Source organism: Danio aesculapii, chromosome 19 (genome assembly GCF_903798145.1).
Source record: "Danio aesculapii chromosome 19, fDanAes4.1, whole genome shotgun sequence".
NCBI lineage: Eukaryota > Metazoa > Chordata > Actinopteri > Cypriniformes > Danionidae > Danio > Danio aesculapii.
This window is the reverse complement of record NC_079453.1, coordinates 23,383,554-23,402,378: the sequence shown is the minus strand read 5'-3', so window position 1 is coordinate 23,402,378 and position 18,825 is coordinate 23,383,554. Positions and strand designations below refer to the sequence as shown.

At 32.9% G+C, this 18,825-nt stretch overlaps 1 protein-coding gene across 2 annotated transcripts in view; it reads left to right on the top strand.

Annotated features, from left to right (window-relative positions):
- Window positions 1-18,825, top strand: part of rims2b (regulating synaptic membrane exocytosis 2b) — a 244,016-nt gene that overhangs the window by 163,459 nt on the left and 61,732 nt on the right. Inside the window, exons 24-25 of one of the 2 annotated variants that reach the window (XM_056479213.1) lie at window positions 543-728; window positions 4,802-4,911. In XM_056479213.1, the coding sequence (XP_056335188.1) occupies window positions 543-728; window positions 4,802-4,911 (296 nt within the window). Of the gene's footprint in view, window positions 1-542; window positions 729-4,801; window positions 4,912-9,585; window positions 9,610-18,825 lie in introns of those variants that run through there. The other variant, XM_056479214.1, reaches the window with a different exon arrangement.

Below are 18,825 nucleotides of genomic sequence, written 5' to 3'. Positions count from 1 at the left end.
ATAGCAACTCCCGACAACAATAACAGCTACTAAATTAGCATTTTAATGGTTTCCTCCTATGCTCCCTCATAGAGAGGATCAAATCCCAGAGTTCCCAGCTAACCATGATCACTTTGATGAAGATCTGAGGTAATACAGTACAACTAGTACAAGTATTCACATAGGAATAGATGTACAGTTATAATAATTGTCATTAGTAGTCAATAGATAATAGTAATAGAGGACTAGCTATTATTGCAGTAGTGTAGATGGTTGACAATAGGAACATTTTTGTCAGAATGATATATATTCATTTGTTTTCTTTGCAGCAAGTTCCTGAAGCTTTAGTTTCTTTCTTTCTTTTTTGTTTGGTTATTTATGATTGTGGGGCTTTTATGATGATGATGTAGACGACTTTATTTGGTTTTGAAATGTGTTGGCAATTTTTAGCCAGCCAACATTATTTCACAGGAACGACCAGCCTTCTTCGAGTATTAATGGGATATGATCCCATAATGCACTGGGGCTCAGCTGAGCATGGTTTTTTGACTAACAATCTGCAGGTACAGCCGCAGCATGGTGGTCAGACATGACCATTACAGGTCCAGGTCAGCCGACCAGCGGCCCATGATGGAGCGACCAGTCTACACGCGCTCGCGCTCATCAGAGCGTCCCGACTCCGGATACATGAGATCCATGCCATCCTTACCATCAGGGAGATCCGCACCTCCCTCTCCTGCCTTAACGAGGTGACCCAGACCATCACAACAAGCACTAAAGCGCTAAACCAAACCATGCCTTCTGCTACCCGTCACCTGGAATGCTCCTCTCCACCTCCTCTTATTTTAACCCTGTTGTAACGATGCTGTTTATGATTTGTCTTCATTTATTCACCTTTTTCCACACATGACTATTGCGTTTCAATTTATGGGCTCCACTTCCTGTTTGGAGACTTTCCATTGAAAAGAACTGAAATAAAGAATTCGGATTAATGAGGTTGTGGCAAAAATAATCCATTTACACAATGAAACTGAGGGAGAGGCACATATCGCTTTGTTTTTTTTTTTTTCATATGCAAAAAAAAAAAAGTTTGACAAGTGTCATATACATTTGGAATAAGCATGTGAAAGTAATATGAAACATTCACATATCTTTTGCTTCGGTTGAAGGAGTTTTTAGCCGAACCCAGCACTGAACTGGGAGAGAATCTGGAAGCTCTCCTTTGTCAAATGCTAGCTATATATATTTTTTGTAATTCTCTTCAACATAATTAAAATTAAACTGTAAGCACTTCTCTCTTTATGTCTTGTCCTTCGGAAGCCCAAAGCGTTTGAATGGCATTTTAGCTCTCTCTGCTACATTACAACGCCTCTGGCCACGCCCCTTCGCTACGCACGGTGTGTGCGTGTGGTGAATGCACGTAACCGGACGCCCTTGTGATCTCACTAGCCCAGATGTATTTTTTTGTAGTCCCCAAACTTCGTTCGCTGTAGGCTTTGCTAAGCTAACTCTGCAAAAGCCAATGTCTCCTTTTGCATTGAACTTTGAGCGTTTTACATTCACAGATGTTGTTTATGTTCACACATCTACATTACACATGAACTAAAGATTAAATTATGATATCGTAGTGGACCACCCCTTTAATAAGAGTCTGTATATTTATCCCTGCCAATCTGGCGAATTGAAAATTTTTATTTTCAAGTAAGTAGTTAATGTTTGCATAAATAATGATTGACCAATATAGAATATATGTTTTGATTACCTGCCCTGCCCGATGGATTAAATGGAGCACCTGCACATATCACTAGTGGACCCAGTTTTTATCTTTTTTTTTTTTTTAAACACATCACTGCTTGTTTACAGTCAAACAGGAAGTTACTCCCATAATTCACGCAAAGCATCATGAGATGTAGGAAAAAGGTGGATATAGTAGAGTAGTGATGATGGTTTCTACTAACGTCTTTTCATTTGGATTATTGACACACCTGTTATATCCTCTTGAGATATAATGGTGTGTACCTGGCATCGTGTTTTTTGAGTTTACTAACATTTATTAATTTATTTACTTGTTTATTTCAATATTTTTTTGTGGTTTAACAGTTTATGATTTGAGTTATGGGCTGTTATGCCTTGTGCTCATGCATTTAGGCCTTTTCACTTTCCTTGCAGCTTTAGCAGGCACTCCAGATGCTGACTCCATCACACCTTTTGAGAGCCATAATACCTTATGACTTACGATTTGGCTGGCACATCATAAGTCACAAGGATGTTACATAACTGTTCAGATCTGTGCATGCATTTTTTTTTTTTTTGCCGTAGCTCTTTGAGAGAGTGTCATCGAAAGCAAATGTGCTCAAAAGGTGCTTAAAAGATCATTGTGTTTACTGTGGAGTTGATGTGCATTTTAAACGTGTATATTTGATTACGTGGCTAAAATGCACATGACTGTGACATATTTAGCAAATGCATGCTTTTATATGTGGAATAGATTGATGGTTATTGTTATTTTTTCTTTTATAAACTTGACAAGTACTTGCTGAGTCATATTTTAGTCCAACATTAGAAGATCAGAAATAAGGGATCAGGAACTTTTATATTTATATTACAAACTGATTCAACCTATTTTAGTGTCTGCATCAAATTCAGTTTACAAAATCATAATTTATACACAAACATGGTAAATGCAAAACGAACAAAAGACCTTTGTTTTAAAATACTTTTGTGAAAGTAAAATGGCAAAGATTGTTATGTTACAGTATTCCATCATCATTCAGTGTAACACATATTTATGTAAATAATGAAACTGTACTTATTACTACCTACTTAATAATTAATATCATTTAAAAATGTATAAAAATATCAATTAAATTAAACATGACATATTCAAATAAAGGGTGTTTTTCGGCCAGACCTTTAGACTAGTCAAACTCGAGTTGCTATATCTTTTCGAACTGATCTGGCTTTTGGGTTTCCTGAAACTGACCCGGAAAACTCTGAAAAATCCCATTGACTTAACATTGGACCAAACTTTGACGCATCCTAACTTCGAAAGAGAAATTCTTACAATAAATTAAATTAAACATTACATTACAATTGAACATGTGATCTTCCACAATTGAAGAGGTTGCCAAGCAGTGTAAATCTGGGCTGTAAGTGGTAACCCTGGGGTGCAAGAGTGCCCCAATTTTGCCCATTGACACACAATAGTGAAGAAACTTCCATTTAAAACATAGAAACTTCAAATTCCATTGACTTAACATTGGATCAAACTCCCCTATACTGGCTCTTTACCTTCAACACCCCCACTTCTCACCAGCCACCAACTTGTTACCTTCACCTTTAGAGCAGTAATCAAAATACCGTGATACTGTAAAATCGTGGTATTTTTATTCAAGGTTATCATACCATCAGAAACTTATACAGGCCCATGTCTAATCTCTGTATAATATGTCACTTCTACTAGATATATATTAGAAACAACAACAAACAGGAAGATAAATAAGAAGAATTGTTCAAAGCATTTTCGTAGAAATACATTTCGACTAAACACTTTCAATCATCCTAATGTAGGGATTCTAATACTATGTACTGAATAAAATACTTTAAATAGATGTTTTTTATTTTTTGTGAATAGAATCAGAATAAATGAAAAGCAATTTAGCAAAAACTACTAAGGCTGAAATTAATAATAATAAAAAATATTATATAATTATTATATAATTATATGTTTGCATTAAGGTGATGTTAAGGTTCAAGTTTTATATAATAATAATTGTTGTAGATAAAAATATACTTACAGTTGAAGTCAGAATTATTAGCCCCCCTGAATTATTAGCCTGAATTATTGTTCAATGGAGAGAAGATTTTTTCAACACATTTCTAAACATAATATTTTTAATAACTCATTTCTAATAACGGATTTATTTTATCTTTGTCATGATGACAGTAAATAATATTTTACTAGTTATTTATCAAGACACTTCTATATAGCGTAAAGTGACATTTAAAGGCTTCACTAGGTTAATTAAGTTAACTAAGCAGGTTAGGGTAATTAGGCAAGTTATTGTATAACGATGGTTTGTGTTGATCGAAAAAAATAGAGCTTAAAGGGGCTAATAATTTTGACCTCAAAATGTTTTTAAAAAATTAAAAACTGCTTTTATTCTAGCCAAAATAAAACTTTCTCCAGAAGAAAAAATATTGTTGGACATACTGTGAAAATTTCCTTGCTCTGCTAAACATCATTTGGGAAATATTTTAAATAGAAAAAAAAAATCAAAGGGGGTTTAATAATTCTGAAAAGTGTTGGAAACTGTTTATTTGTTGATTATAAAAATCTAAAAAGTATACAAAATGTAATTATTTTTGCCATTTCTTTTAATATTTGGGTGAAAATGTCAATTTTGAGTTTTAATGGAACTTACTAATTTTCTTAATCAGTTTTTAAGAGTTATACAAGTTCATTTTGATTTACTGTATCTACAGGACATGTATTTCACAGTTGTATTTCACAAATGTTTGTACTTTTACTTTTTTTTACTAACCTCTGAGAAATTTGTGCCAAATATTGACCAAGTTTGTTTAATAGTAAACAGTATGTGTCCCTTTTTATAGTACTCAAAGTGGATTGTGTGTTATTATATACGCGCTACTGCTAATATAACCATAGTTAGTAGTTTATTTTAATTATTTGTTTGTTTTTTAGTATTCTCTCACCAGTGTGTTTTGCTGTAGTCTTGGGCAGGTTTATAACTCCACAAACCCCCCTTCAGAGGGAATGCTTTATTGTATGTTCATTGCTGACGCACCATCTATCCCGCAGGGCAAACCCACGCACTGGATCAGTCCAAACAAGTCCCACCAGCACGCCAATGTCCAGTCGAAGAGGTCGGCAGCTACCGCAGGTCCCACCAAAGGGCTCTATGGACAGAAGTGAGTAGATTAACCAGGCCTTTTTCAAAGCAAGTTTCAGGCAAGCAGATGCCCACACATATTTATTATCGTTATGTGGAGGATAATAATAACCCAAGACAAGTAAAAATCAAGTAAGCTCATCACATATTTATAATCTATTATTGATGACACACCAAGAACAATAACTAAATTCTCATCCATGGCAAAGGACAATAATGTTCTGTGTATCATTAGCACACAATGCAACATTAAGTGTTTTAAATGCATTAAAACAAGGTAGTTATGGAAATTATATTGTTCCTTTGTGCAGTTACATTATTGTTGTGGTGTGGGTTCTATTTTTTGTTTACATTTTTTAGAACTTTATCTTCATTGTTAACTTTAATGTTATGATCATTGGTTTTAATGGGTCTGTATATGTATCCGTCTTGACCACAGAGTTTATATAAACAATATTGTGTAATAGTTGCCCAGCTAACAAAAATATGTTCTAAGAATGCTAGGAAAACTTTATTTATAAAAATATATTTTGCAATAAAATAGGTATTTAGTATTTGATGTGAACACTGTAAACATTTATATGACGCAAAATAATGACAACAAAAAAATAATTGTAATGTTACTTTAACTTGTTTTAATAAGCTTGAAATATTTTTGGAAGTTAAACAAAATTTAACTGAATATTTTAGCTAGTTAATATGATTAGAAAAGTTCATTTGATTCAACTAAAGAAAAAAGTCGAAAAAAAAATTTTTTTTTTTTTTTGACTGATCCACTTTTTTTTTTTAACTGTTCAAAATGCCTCAATTGAATTTTCACATCTAAGTCAAAATGTGAAAACAATAAAATATGTGCATAATGACACTGTAAGGTCCACCCAGTTGGCCCAATGAAGGTGACCACTAGTGGATGAAGGTTCACTGCCTGTTCGGTCTTTCCAGTGCACATTGTTGATTTACTTCAAATTTAACTTATACCTGTATCTGACTCCAATTTGAATATGAGGTGGTTTAGAATATTATTATATTTATCCTCGTTTTATCTGACTCCGATCATAAAACATTAAGAATATTATATCAATATATAATTTAGATAAATGTTTGGACTGTAATGTCTTCACTGGTAACTATTACATTTGTTTATTCGGGTGCTCATGTCTCTCAGAGGAATCGCCCCGGGTCGAGGGCATCCCTCACGGTCACACTCTTGTCAGTCTTGATTATTAAACAGAGGTAATTAACTAATACTTTTAGATGGCCGCTCCTATGCTTGCTCATTCTAAAATATTTTTGATTAGTCTCCCTTAGATGTACACCCCTCACAATATCAATAAAGTAAAGTAAAATAAAGTAAAGTAAAGACAATATCAATTTCTAATCAGAGGTCACGGCCATTATTATAAATGTAACCGACTACTGTACTCTATAACAATTTTGGTTTAGCCAAGCCCATGGTTTCCCATGTATATACTTAATTTTGAATAGTAGTACTTTCAAACAAGGGTCGGGTACCCTATCTAGGTTAGTCGTTCAACTTCTTGTTGACCTAGATGGAAGTTAATGCTCTTTCCACCTAAGTACACTTGAATCAATATCAAGAGTCAGTCAGATCCCTAAAATACAGTAAGTGTGCCCAATGCTCCATCTCAACTGGATTTTAGTTTGTCTACTGTGCTGACACAGGAAGTGTGGAAACAAGGATACAACGTAATGTACCAGAATGAATAATTACAGAGTAAGCTAAATATGTTCAAACATAACAATTTAATAGTCAGGTAAATGTGTATTATGCCAATTATTCAGTCAATTTATAAACAATCAATACAAGATATCAAATTCTCAAAGACAGATGCAAGATCAAAAGATGCATACCTGACTTCAAAATATAAATAGCATGGAGCATGAAGCTCCACACTATGGGCTACTCTGCTTAGAGAACCGCGTCGAGCTTTTTGATGCATTTCCTCAAATAGTCAACCCAAAGTAAAACATTTTCCAAGTGGGGGTGTCTGAAGCAACCATGGGAATCCACCTGCTGTGGGAATCAGGAGGTAATTTGGATAAAGCACCCTGACAAATGACACCCCTTCTGCAGTGGATCAAAGATACCTAAAGCTTCAAGTGTTTACTTAGATTATGCCTATTTCTATGAGAATGAGACCATTGTACCAGTCGCACTGAGACATTTCAAATGATATCAAACATGATGCAAAAAGTCACTTGCATTGATACAGAACATTCATACTTTGAGATAACCATTCTGTGAGTTAAGATGACCTTTTTGTGAGTTGGGTGAGAAGGGAAAGTAGGGGAGAGAAGGGAGTGCTGCAGAGAGCTCTTCCCGCATTCTTGCTCCATGGGGTGTGGATGTAGATGTTTGCATTGTTCATGTGGATGTTTTAAAGTATCTGAGATTTCTCAAATCTTACACCCAAAAGTTTACGCAGATAGAGAAGGTCAGTTTCTGGAATCATAATATCGCATTAATGGAAATGCGTTTAATTTTGCTCATTTGCTTTTAAAGCCACACCCATGAAAACAGTGTGTTTTTGCTCACAGCCAAAGAGGGGCCAATTTGAAATGCTATAATAAATGATCTAGGTGATATTTTGAGCTGGAACTTTATAGACACTTAGGCCTAATTTGTTGAAATATGACACATTTTAAAAATATAAATTGTTAAATATATCAGTATCTTGGTTATGCAAACATTATCTCTCTATCAGTCACTGTAAATGCCTGGTTTACCTTTTTTTCTCAATAGGTTTTCCTTAAAATAAAACTAAAAAGTTGCTGAGTGGTGTCAGTAACATAATTTAACCTGAGATTTTGTTCTCCTATAGCTAAATTTAAAGGGTTGAGGAAACCTTTCATTGTATCATTCAGTGAAGATGGAACATTACTTTAAATTTTTTTGAACATTCTATATACACTACATACAAGTAGTGTAACTTTTTCTTTAAATAAATGTTACACCTATGGCTACAATAAAATGATGTAAAAGGTTGGGACAGTATGGAAAAGGCAAATAAAAAAAGAGTTTAGTTGTGTTATGCACTGCTGAAGGTGACATATCCTTTTTAAAACCATACATTTTCATATGACTGAACTCAGATTAGCCACTAAACTGACAAAACGTAAAATAGCTACATTTTCCCATGAGATCAACCTGCCAAATCTGATACTGGGTGGAATAAAAACTGGCCATGATTTTTTTTGTTGACTTTAAGTAACATTACAACCACATTCCAACTTATTCTCATTAGAGTATTAGCATTCTGTCTGTTTAATGTCTGATGATGCTGCTCAACAGACATTCAAGTGATTATACTGTAAGAAACTTTGCAAGTGCATGTCAAATACACTGACCCATATTTTAAAATAAATGTTACACCTATGGCTACAATAAAATGATGTAAAAGGTTATCAGTATGGAAAAGGCAAATAAAAAAAAGAGTTTAGTTGTGTTATGCACTGCTGAAGGTGACATACCAAATGTCTTCCTATCTTTCTTAGAGGTACATTGATTTTAAGCATTTCAATCAGTTTTTTTTCTCATGTATTTGTTGGCAAACTGGTGATCCTTAGCCTATCTTTGCTCCTAATGGACTAAACCTTTCTTAGTTTCTGCTTTGTACCAAATCATAATTACAATCACCTGTTGACATCACCTGTTTCAAATCACATCATTATTTAACTAGCCATAAATTGCTCCTGTTTTTTAAATGTGTTGCAAGAACCAAAATTGGAATATGAGTTTATTTTGGGGAAGAAAAAATATATAATGATGAGGAACACATTAATTAATTGTATTGTCTGCAATGAAAATACAAGTCAAAGTCAATTTAGAAATCACTTTTTATTTGCGTTTTCCATACTGTCCCAACTTTTTCTGATTTGGGGTTGAATGATGTAAGTGTAACACCTTCTCTACACTGGGTCACTTAATTAAAGACAATAGAACTATTAGAAACAATGATTCTGTTTACACTGGGTGTGGTGCGGCATGACTAAACTGTAAACTGATGCTTCATGCTATTTAAAACATACTGACACAAAGGACAAATTATCTGCAATGGTGCTTTATCTGCACTTCATCCCTACAAATCTCGTCCCATGTAGACAAGGTATACAATTTTTATATAAACCTTTAAGAAACATTATTAAATGCCAGATGGGTTTGAACAAACATTAAAAAAGATTGTTTAAAGTCTGCGTGAACCGGAATTTGCTGAGACTTTTATTACAGTATATTGATTTATTTCCAATTAAAGAGAATATTGAAGGGGGGCAGTGCTTTCTTTTTGCACATCTTTCCCTTGTATCAAACTAACAGCAAGAGGGGCGTGGTTGAAGATTATTGTAGCTGAAGCTGTAAAATTTGACATCAACATAGAAGGAACACCACTCCAAACACAGAAGCAATTGGTTAGACTTGAATTTTTTTTTTGTTGAGTGGATTAAATTGCATGAATTAATTGTTCACCTAAAGAATAACAATGTGAGCTAGCAAAACAAGCATTTTAATTTTACATAGGCTTTAAACTTCAAGAAAACCTTGCCAGAACATTCTGAGAATATGTTTCTGTTAGCTGGGTGCCTACCACAATTTAGATGAACCCACATTATTCTTCTTTACATAACACAAAAATGGATTGTTTTTTCCCCTCACCCTTTTTCCCAGAAGATGGCGAGGGCATTACTGAGCCTTACGAAGGTCTGTAAGCTCTAGCTTTTGTGTGTTTAGCCTTGTCTCAGTCTTCTTTATTACAGCTTTATCATCTACTCCAGGGGTGTCCAAACTCGGTCCTGGAGGGCCGGTGTCCTGCAGATTTTAGCTCCAACTTGCCTCAACACACCTGCACGGATGTTTCTAGAAAGCCTAGTAAGTGCTTGATTAGCTAGCCCAGGTGTGTCTGATTGGGGTTGGAACTAAACTTTGCAGGACACCGGCCCTCCAGGACCGAGCTTGGACATGCCTGATCTACTCTGTTTGACTATACTTGCATTCTCTGGTCTGTAAGCTTTACCTGTCGTTGGTCTAGTTTCAACCATTGTTTAATGGAATTAATCAAGGCAATTTGTGCTATAGTCTTGTTAGCGCAGTTAATAGTGCTGTATATGTATCATTTTGTGCTGTGTAGCCTACGTACTTTGTCTATGTCTGGGTTAATGTCCAAATTCAATACAATCCAACAGCAATTCGTAACTTTTTGTTACTTTTTTGGCTAATTCATATGAATTTGTACAACCTGATTTGTATAATTTACTGCGATTTGCTTAATCCCCCAGTGACAGTTGTGTTTAGGGGTGGGTTTTGGTGCCATGTCTCCTTTTTAAAACCGTACATTTTCATATGACTGAACTCAAAATAGCTACATTTTCCTATGAGATCAACCTTCCAAATCTGATACTGGGTGGAATAAAAACTGGCCATGATTTTTTTTTTGTTGACTATAAGTAACATTACAACCACATTCCAACTTATTCTCATTAGAGTATTAGCATTCTGTCTGTTTAATGTCTGATGACGCTGCTCAACAGACATTCAAGTGAGTATAATGTAAGAAACTTTGCAAGTGCATGTCAAATACACTGACCCAACCCTAACCTTAATGTCTCTAATTGGAATCAATTGGCATGTAGTTTTAATGCAACTTAATCAACAAAATGTGTTAAAAGGATCATCCAAATAAAGTGATACCAAAATAAATGAGTAAAAATGGCCATTCAGTGAAATCTAAAAAGTTTCTTATGTTGCTTAATGTGAGTTCTCTCACAGGACTTGATTTTAGGGACTAAAATCATAGGACTCACTGGAACGCAAATGTAATTAAATGTTAATAAATATAATTTTAATTTATAATAATATCTCATAAAGTGTATTTTTTATTATTATTATTATTATGTTGTATTATTGTATTTATTTTATTTATATAACATTTTTAAGTTAAAATCTTAAAATAATGTGAGATTATAAGCTATTTATAAGCTATTTTGAGAAAAAAAATTACACATTAATGGTGAATTGTTCACTTAAAAATTGGTGTCATAATTATTTTCATTTTTTTTTATCGGAACTGCACTATGAAAGCAGCAATTATCTTTTTAATTTGTATACTCTGTGGCAAAAATGGGCTTTAGTTAAAAAAAAAAACCTACATTCTTCCTTAAAGGTCTGTTAAGGGCTATTTATGTAATATCCTTGCATGTTTATAGCAAAAAGTCAGCAGAGATGTGAACAATGTTAGTAGATGAGCATGTGTTTATGTTGTTTTAGTGCATTAATCCTCTCATTCTTAAAATTATATTGTCTATTAGTCACTACTGCTTGGTTTGTTGACATTTTGGTCATTTTCTCTTTTGATTGGCACTACTCGTCAACCAATAAAGCAGGAACAGGGGCGGGGCCTCAGCCTCCTGCTCCTCCCCCTGTTCTCTCACAGCATCCACAGACTGTTGCTGGTAAATTAAGTTATGACACACATCTATATCAGTCAAATGCAAATAAGATTTGACATTATTATTGACATTTGCATCTGAGCTCTTTCAGTACGATTGTTGATAGATTTAGTATAGTGTGATCTTTATAACTTCATAGCTCATTTAATGTGAATTGCTGAATTAACCAAATTGTATTTGCATTTGTGCTGTATGTACCTATAGTTAGTTCATTCAGTCTATGAAGCTTAATTTTTTAATTGCTGTAGAATGTTAGTACTTTTTCTTTCTATTTTTACATTTTTCCTGTTCTCATTTTCATTTCTGATGATGTGATTTCCTGTCTTTCTTTCTTACTCTCATTTCTGCATGAATGTTGAAGCAGTGGGAGGGGTTTCACTACATCAAGCCCCACCCCCTCCACCCCTACAAGTCCCACAAACAGTGGCTGGTAATGCTGTTACTACATTCAGTAGCAAGCACAGTCACTTAAATGTAGTTAGAATTAAATTAACACTCGCCAGGCACTAAAAGTGTGAGAAGTATGCTTATAAACTTGCTATCCTGAGACGGGAAAAAAAACGTATTAATGGTGAACTTTTGAGACATAATTGGCCAAAAAATTGTCTGGCATAAAAGAATGTTACTGTTATTTTTCACTTTTTTTTGTTCTCATCTTCATGTCTGTTGATGTGATTTTGTCTGTCTTTCTTCTTTCGGTTTGAATGTTGAAGCAGTGGGAGGGGCTTCACAACATCAAGCCCCGCCCCCTCCACCACCACAAATCATACAAGCAGTAGCTGGTAATGCTGTTAATACATTCAGTAGCAAGCACAGTCACTTGAATGTAGTTAGAATTAAAATAACACCCACCATCTACTCGGTGTGATTAAAAATGAACATTTGAATAAATATGAGCTACAATTTTATAATAACATAACATATTTATTAATATAGTATTTATTATTATGTGCATTATTTTCTAGGTTTTTTTAGAACGTCAGAATTGTAAGATCTAAATTTTAAGATAAAATGTTGAATTAATACTTGTTAAATGTACTTATAAACATTTTGAAGTGAGTTGCACACAGTACATGCCACACCATAGCTTTACATTGTTTTCTATACATTGCTAAGCAACGAAAACAAATGCATAAAGGTGGCACCACTATGCATACCTTCATAGAAAAACAATGGTTATGATTTTAAAAGATGTGCAACTCCCTTAAGAAAAAAGTACATCATAATGGTCAATTGCCCATTTAAAATTTGGGGTAAAAAGGTCAATACTGGTGTAGATGGATGTTGTTGCTGTTTTTTATTTTCATATTTAATTGTACTCATCCTCATGTCTGAAAATGTGATTTTGTCTGTCTGTCTTTTTTCTCTGATTTTGTTGTGAATGTTACAGCAGTGGGAGGGGCTTCACAACATCAAGCCCCACCCCCTCCACCACCACAAGTCACACAAGCAGTGGCTGGTAACGCTGTTACTACATTTAGTAGCAAGCACAGTCACTTGAATGTAGTTTAGATTTGAATGTGGTTACAGTAAATAATAATAATAAATAAAAAATAATAATAAATTGATATAGTTTAAAATATATGCATAGTATCTGGACAGTTTTAGTTATAGTTAGTTTTAGTAGTAGGTGTAGAGTGTGGTGGTCAGTAAATTGCAGTGTACTAAAAAACAATACAATAATTGGCACAAAGTGGATATTTAGCATGTTTCATGATGCAAATTATTAGTGATGCACTGATATTTATAGCCAAAACCACACAATTGTGAGTTAAAAACAGTTTAAAATGTATCTATTTTAATAATATTTTTTCCTGCATTTTTATTAATGTTATATATATACTATAACTAGTTAGTTATAGTGTACAGTATTTAACTCTATGAGTACTATATATTAATAAATAGCATAAAAATATTTTACTGCAAGACTCCAGTTCTTTGTTGCATAAGGTTTATATTTCAAATTTATGTTTTTTTTTTTTTTGGAATTTCTGTTACGCAATGAATCTTATATAAAGTCTGGTGTTTTCCTCAAAGATATTAGGCAGCACAAATGTTTTCAACATTAAAATGTTTCTTGAGAAACAAATTAGCATATTACAGTGATAAAACTGAAAATTCAGGTTTCATAAATACAATTTATTTTCAAATGTATTCAAATAGAAAACCCAATGTTACAGCTTGTACTACTTTTAAAAAAATCAAATAATTATTATGATTTATTTATTATTAAAATGAAATATAATAATTATTAAAAATATATTAATAATAATAATAATAATAATAATAATAATAATAATAATAATTTATTTTAATTATTAAATAAAACAAGTTGTTAATTATTTTGCATGAATTATGATATGTTAATTGTTATATTACCACATATTAACATTTCTGTATATGATATCTCTTGAAATAACTCACAATTTATAGTCTTATTAATTTCAGTGCATCACTACATTTCATAAATGTCTGCTCGTAGTTTGTTTATTTTCTCATGCTTCTTTATGTATCTTTGTCCACATCCCTGTCTTTCCCAACCATCTTGTCTTCACTGTCATCATCAAAGCTCATATGGGAATGATGCCTCCAGTCCCGGGCCCAGCTACTGCACCCGCACCTTCTCCTGCACAAGCTCCTCCCCCTCCTGCACATCCCAATCCACCTTCTTCACTAGCCACATCAACCCATGCCCCGCCTCCTCTAATGCATGCCCCTCCACCTGCAGCTGCTGCCCCTACACCGGCTGCTCCTCCCCCAGCTTCTGCCCCTCCCCCTCAGGCTTCTCCCCCAACCCCAGCCCCTGCTGCCCAATCATCAGCCTCATCGCTTGTCCACCAGGCTTCATTATCAGGTGTGTGAATGCAGATAAATAATGCTTACAGCACAGGGTTGCTATGGATTGTAAAATAAGGTATTGAAGCCTGTGATAATGGCAAGTTCCTACTCTGTTTTTTTCAGTAACATTTCTAGGCATAGACATTATTGAAGACCATCACATAACATTATTATTGGTCACATTGTCAAAAATACATTAGCATCATCTTTATTAAATCAATATTTTAATAAAATAGCCATGATGGAGTTCCACAACTACAGTATGAACTTGTTTCAAAAAGCAAACATAAAGCAGCTTCTTCTCTTCTATAATATAAAAGCAGTGCAAAATCATATAATCAGTGCTAAAAAATCATATCATCATACAAATATCTAAATTACTAAAACTTAAAAAGTATGAACTTTTTTGCAGCATGAACTGTTATATTTTCATAGTTCACATTTATATGTATTTATTCATTTAAAATTTAAATGGAATTAATATCAGTACAAAGGTGTATTTTTAAATATGAATTGTTACTATTTTTGTCTGCTTTTTTTAATTTTTACATTTCAAGAACATATTGACATATTTAGGTCCCTTTAAATTATTTATTTATTTATTTATTTATTTATTTACTTACTAAATTTACCTCTATAAAACCCTTCTGCATACTACAAAGTTTACTAAAGCGTAAGCCAAAATATTAGCATTTATTATTACCTATGAGCATTTCAACATCTCTTCCTTGTATTTGTTTAGCAGATGTCTATGGCATAATCCTCAATAAGTTTGTCCCCTTGAATTATCACAAATGAAACAATTAAAACGCAGCGCACATACAAAAGTTTTTTCAATTCTCAAGGACAATTACAAAGTCTACACACTAACATAACATCAATACAGTATGTTAAATAAACTGCAAATATATACATTTTAATAGCCTGTACATGATTTTTGCCCACTATATCACACTAGATGACAATCACAACTTCTGTTTTGTGACTTTAAATCCAGGTTAATTAGTGTGCAGTATGTATAGTATGTACTATGTGTATATAATATGAAGAGTTCAGATGCAAAAATCTGCCATCTGAAATTTCCATCGAAAATAAAAAAAATTCTCAGCCTCCTTTGTTTATGTTGAGATATTTCACTTAAAAAACCAAGAGAAGGACTTCTTCTTTGCCATAAAAGTGATATTACTGAACATACACACAGAAGCCTGAATGAAATGCTCATTTTAGAGGAAAATTTCAGATTACATTTAGAGGTTTTTGCTTCTGATATCTTCATATGCCCTGTATATACACTCAGAAATAAAGGTATGAGAGCTGTCACTGGGATGGTACCTTTTCAAAAGGTACACATTTATACCTAAAAGGTCCATATTAATACCTCAAGGGTACATATTAGTACCTAAAAAGTACAAAAGTGTTCCTCTTAAAATTTGTAGGTACTAATATATACTTTTGAGGTACCAATATGGATCCTTCAAGTACAAATGTATAACTTTTGTAAAGGTACCACCCCAGTGACAGCCCGCGTACCTTTTATTTCTGAGAGTGTAGTGAGCAGTATGAAGTATCTTTCTGTCTGATTTTCTTTTGTTTGTCTTTATTTATTAGGGTCGGTAGCTTATGAACATACTTATGAAGTATGTGTTGGTGTGTGACTAAAAATATTATGATTTTTCAACTTGCCTTCTGTTTATGTGCCATTTCTGACACAAGAATCCCAGGAAAGGCCTGTAGCTCCCCCACCTGTCAATGGGAGGAAAGGCAAGTGTGTGTGTGTGTGACAGTGTGAAGCTCTTAGTGAAGTTTGACAGTGTGTTTGTGGTGGACACACCTAGTGCTTGTAGATTTTTATATATTTTAGCTTTTTTGATGGTCAAATGGCTCATCAGTTATTTAGGGTTTTTATGATTTGATTGTAATAGTGATATCCTTGTGAAACCAGTAGTTTGTTGAATATGTTTAGACATTTTGGTTTTACACCATGCAAAGGTATTTCATTTAGTTCTGAAGCATATGTAGTCATTATTTGGTAATTGAGAAAAAAGGGTTATCGCAACATTTTCAAGCCATGTGTAAACAGTACCTTCATTTACCTGTAGATGGCTCAGTAGGACTATTTTTCTAAAACTGAGTCAACTAGATATTGGTTTAAGTTGTTGTGATGATGGCTTATTATTATTTTTATTTGTAGATATTATTATTATTATTATTATTATTATTATTATTATTATTATTATGTCCTATGGAGAGTGGAATCTTATGACAATAATTATGACTCTGGACCACAAAAGCATGTCATACATTTTTGTTGTTGCTTGTTTGTTTTTTAATTGAGATTTATACATTATCTGAAATAAATAAGATTTCCATTGTTGTATACTTTGTTAGGATAAGAAAATATTTGGCTGAGATACAACTACTTCAAATCTGCAATCTGTTGGTTAGAATAATATAATAATATTGTGGAAAAATACCTTTAAAATTGTCTAAATTAAGTGCTTATTGCACATTACCAATAAAAAATGAAATGTTGATATATTAACACTATAGGAAATTTACATATACTTTATATTCTAATGATATTGGGCATTAAAAGACAAATTGATTCGTTCCAAATATATACATGCAACATAATACTGGTTTTGTGGTCAAAAATCACAATTACTTAATTTCTAAAGTGTTTTTATTTTTTACAATATAATGGTAAAGCTTATTGATTGTGATATAAATGATGTTAAATGTGCCATATACATTATATACATTATGTCCAGATGTATGTCTAAAGAATAGTTTGTTTGTTCTAAGTCAATAGAATTGACAGTTTCTCCTTGTGTTGTAACTTCAGAAGTGACATGGGAGGATCAGCAGAAGAAAGTACCTGGTACGATGCAAAATGTGGTTTTTACTAGCTCTTAGAGTAGATGAACTCTGGTGCACTTCTAAAGGATCTAGAATTTAGACCTTCTTCTGCTGTGTGACTTTTTGCTTTTGCTGCTTTTAGTATGTAGTTAATAGCTCTGTTAAAATTTGGCATGCATTTAGTGTTGCTTCAAACTGGTAATAAACCGGTGTGGATTTGTTTGCTGGTCAGCACTGATTCAAGTTTTAGAGAAACACAAAATGACTAATGACTGATTTAATAGTTGCAGGTCACATATTACCCAACTTCATTTTATTGGTATACAAAGTTCAGACATCTGAGTTGCTAAGAAAAAAAGTTCTATAATTGTATTTAATGTTATTTTATGTCCTATTTCATAAAAGTACTTGATTATAATTTTATGATGATTAAAAGTTAAAAACAAGCATAAAAAACAAGTTCTAATAGAGATGGCTTAAACATAAAGGCTATTTCATAGACAACATAAATAATTATGAAATGTATTTTAAAAGTCCTGTACTTAAACAACTTTAAAGTTGAGGAAAGTGCATTTAATATCACTTTGAAATGCCACAACTTATTTATATATTTAAGTCCAATTCTTCCAAAATATATATTACAAGTAAAAAAGTATATTATTTCTATATTAAGCACTCTTTCAACAGTATACAGTTGAAGTCAGAATTATTAGCCCCCCTTTGATTTTTAGATATTTTTTCTTTTTAAAATAGTTCCCAAATGTTGATTAACAGCGCAAGCAAATTTTCGTAGTATGTCTGATAATATTTTGTTCTTCTGGAGAAAGTCTTATTTGTTTTATTTTGGCTAGAAAGAAAGCAGTTCTTAATTTTTTAAAAAATATTTTAAGGTCAAAATTATTAGCCCTTTTAAGCTAAACTGTATTTGTTCGATAGTCTACAGAACAAACTAACTTGCCTAATTGCCCTTAAATGCATAGTTAACCTAATAAACCTTGTTAAGCCTTTAAATGCCACTTTAAGCTGTATAGAAGTGTCATGAAAAATATTTAGTAAAATACTATTTACTGTCATCATGGCAAAGATAAAATAAATCAGTTATTAGAGATGAGTTATTAAAAATATTATGTTTAGAAATGTGTTGAAAAAAATCTTATCTCTGTTAAACAGAAATTGGGGAAAAAATAAACAGGGGGCCTAATTGTAGGGGGGGGCCTTCAACTGTACTATATTTATTTATTTATTTGCACAAGAATACACGTAAATTAAATACAACAGAATAGTAAACCATAATGTGCAGCCAGGAAAAGACAGAAACCCAAGTGGCTTATTTAAAGCTCCTACCAAAATGATAAAGAAAGCAATAACAAAATGACTAAATTACAATCACAAATGTATACTAAAACAGATGAATTACATTGTCACATACTACAATGTACAGTACTTATTTCTGTCAAGTGTTGATTAAATCAGTCAAAAATAATTGATTCAAATGTATTGGTCTTTGTGTAGTGGTCAAAATAAGCAGCAACCATAAGTAAAATGGCAGTAAAAGAGTGTAGTTTAAAAGTGATACGGAAGTTAAAATATAACCAGAACTACTCTTCATATAGGTTAAAAAAAAGTATGTAAGGCCTTGGTTTAAAGATACACGCTGCCGTTGTCTGGGTTGAAACTGTTAATTTATAATATTAGCAAGAAATGTGTTATAGACAAAATGTATGTATTAAATCAGGCTGCATCCCATCTAGTGAAATCACAAGGACTTATGTAT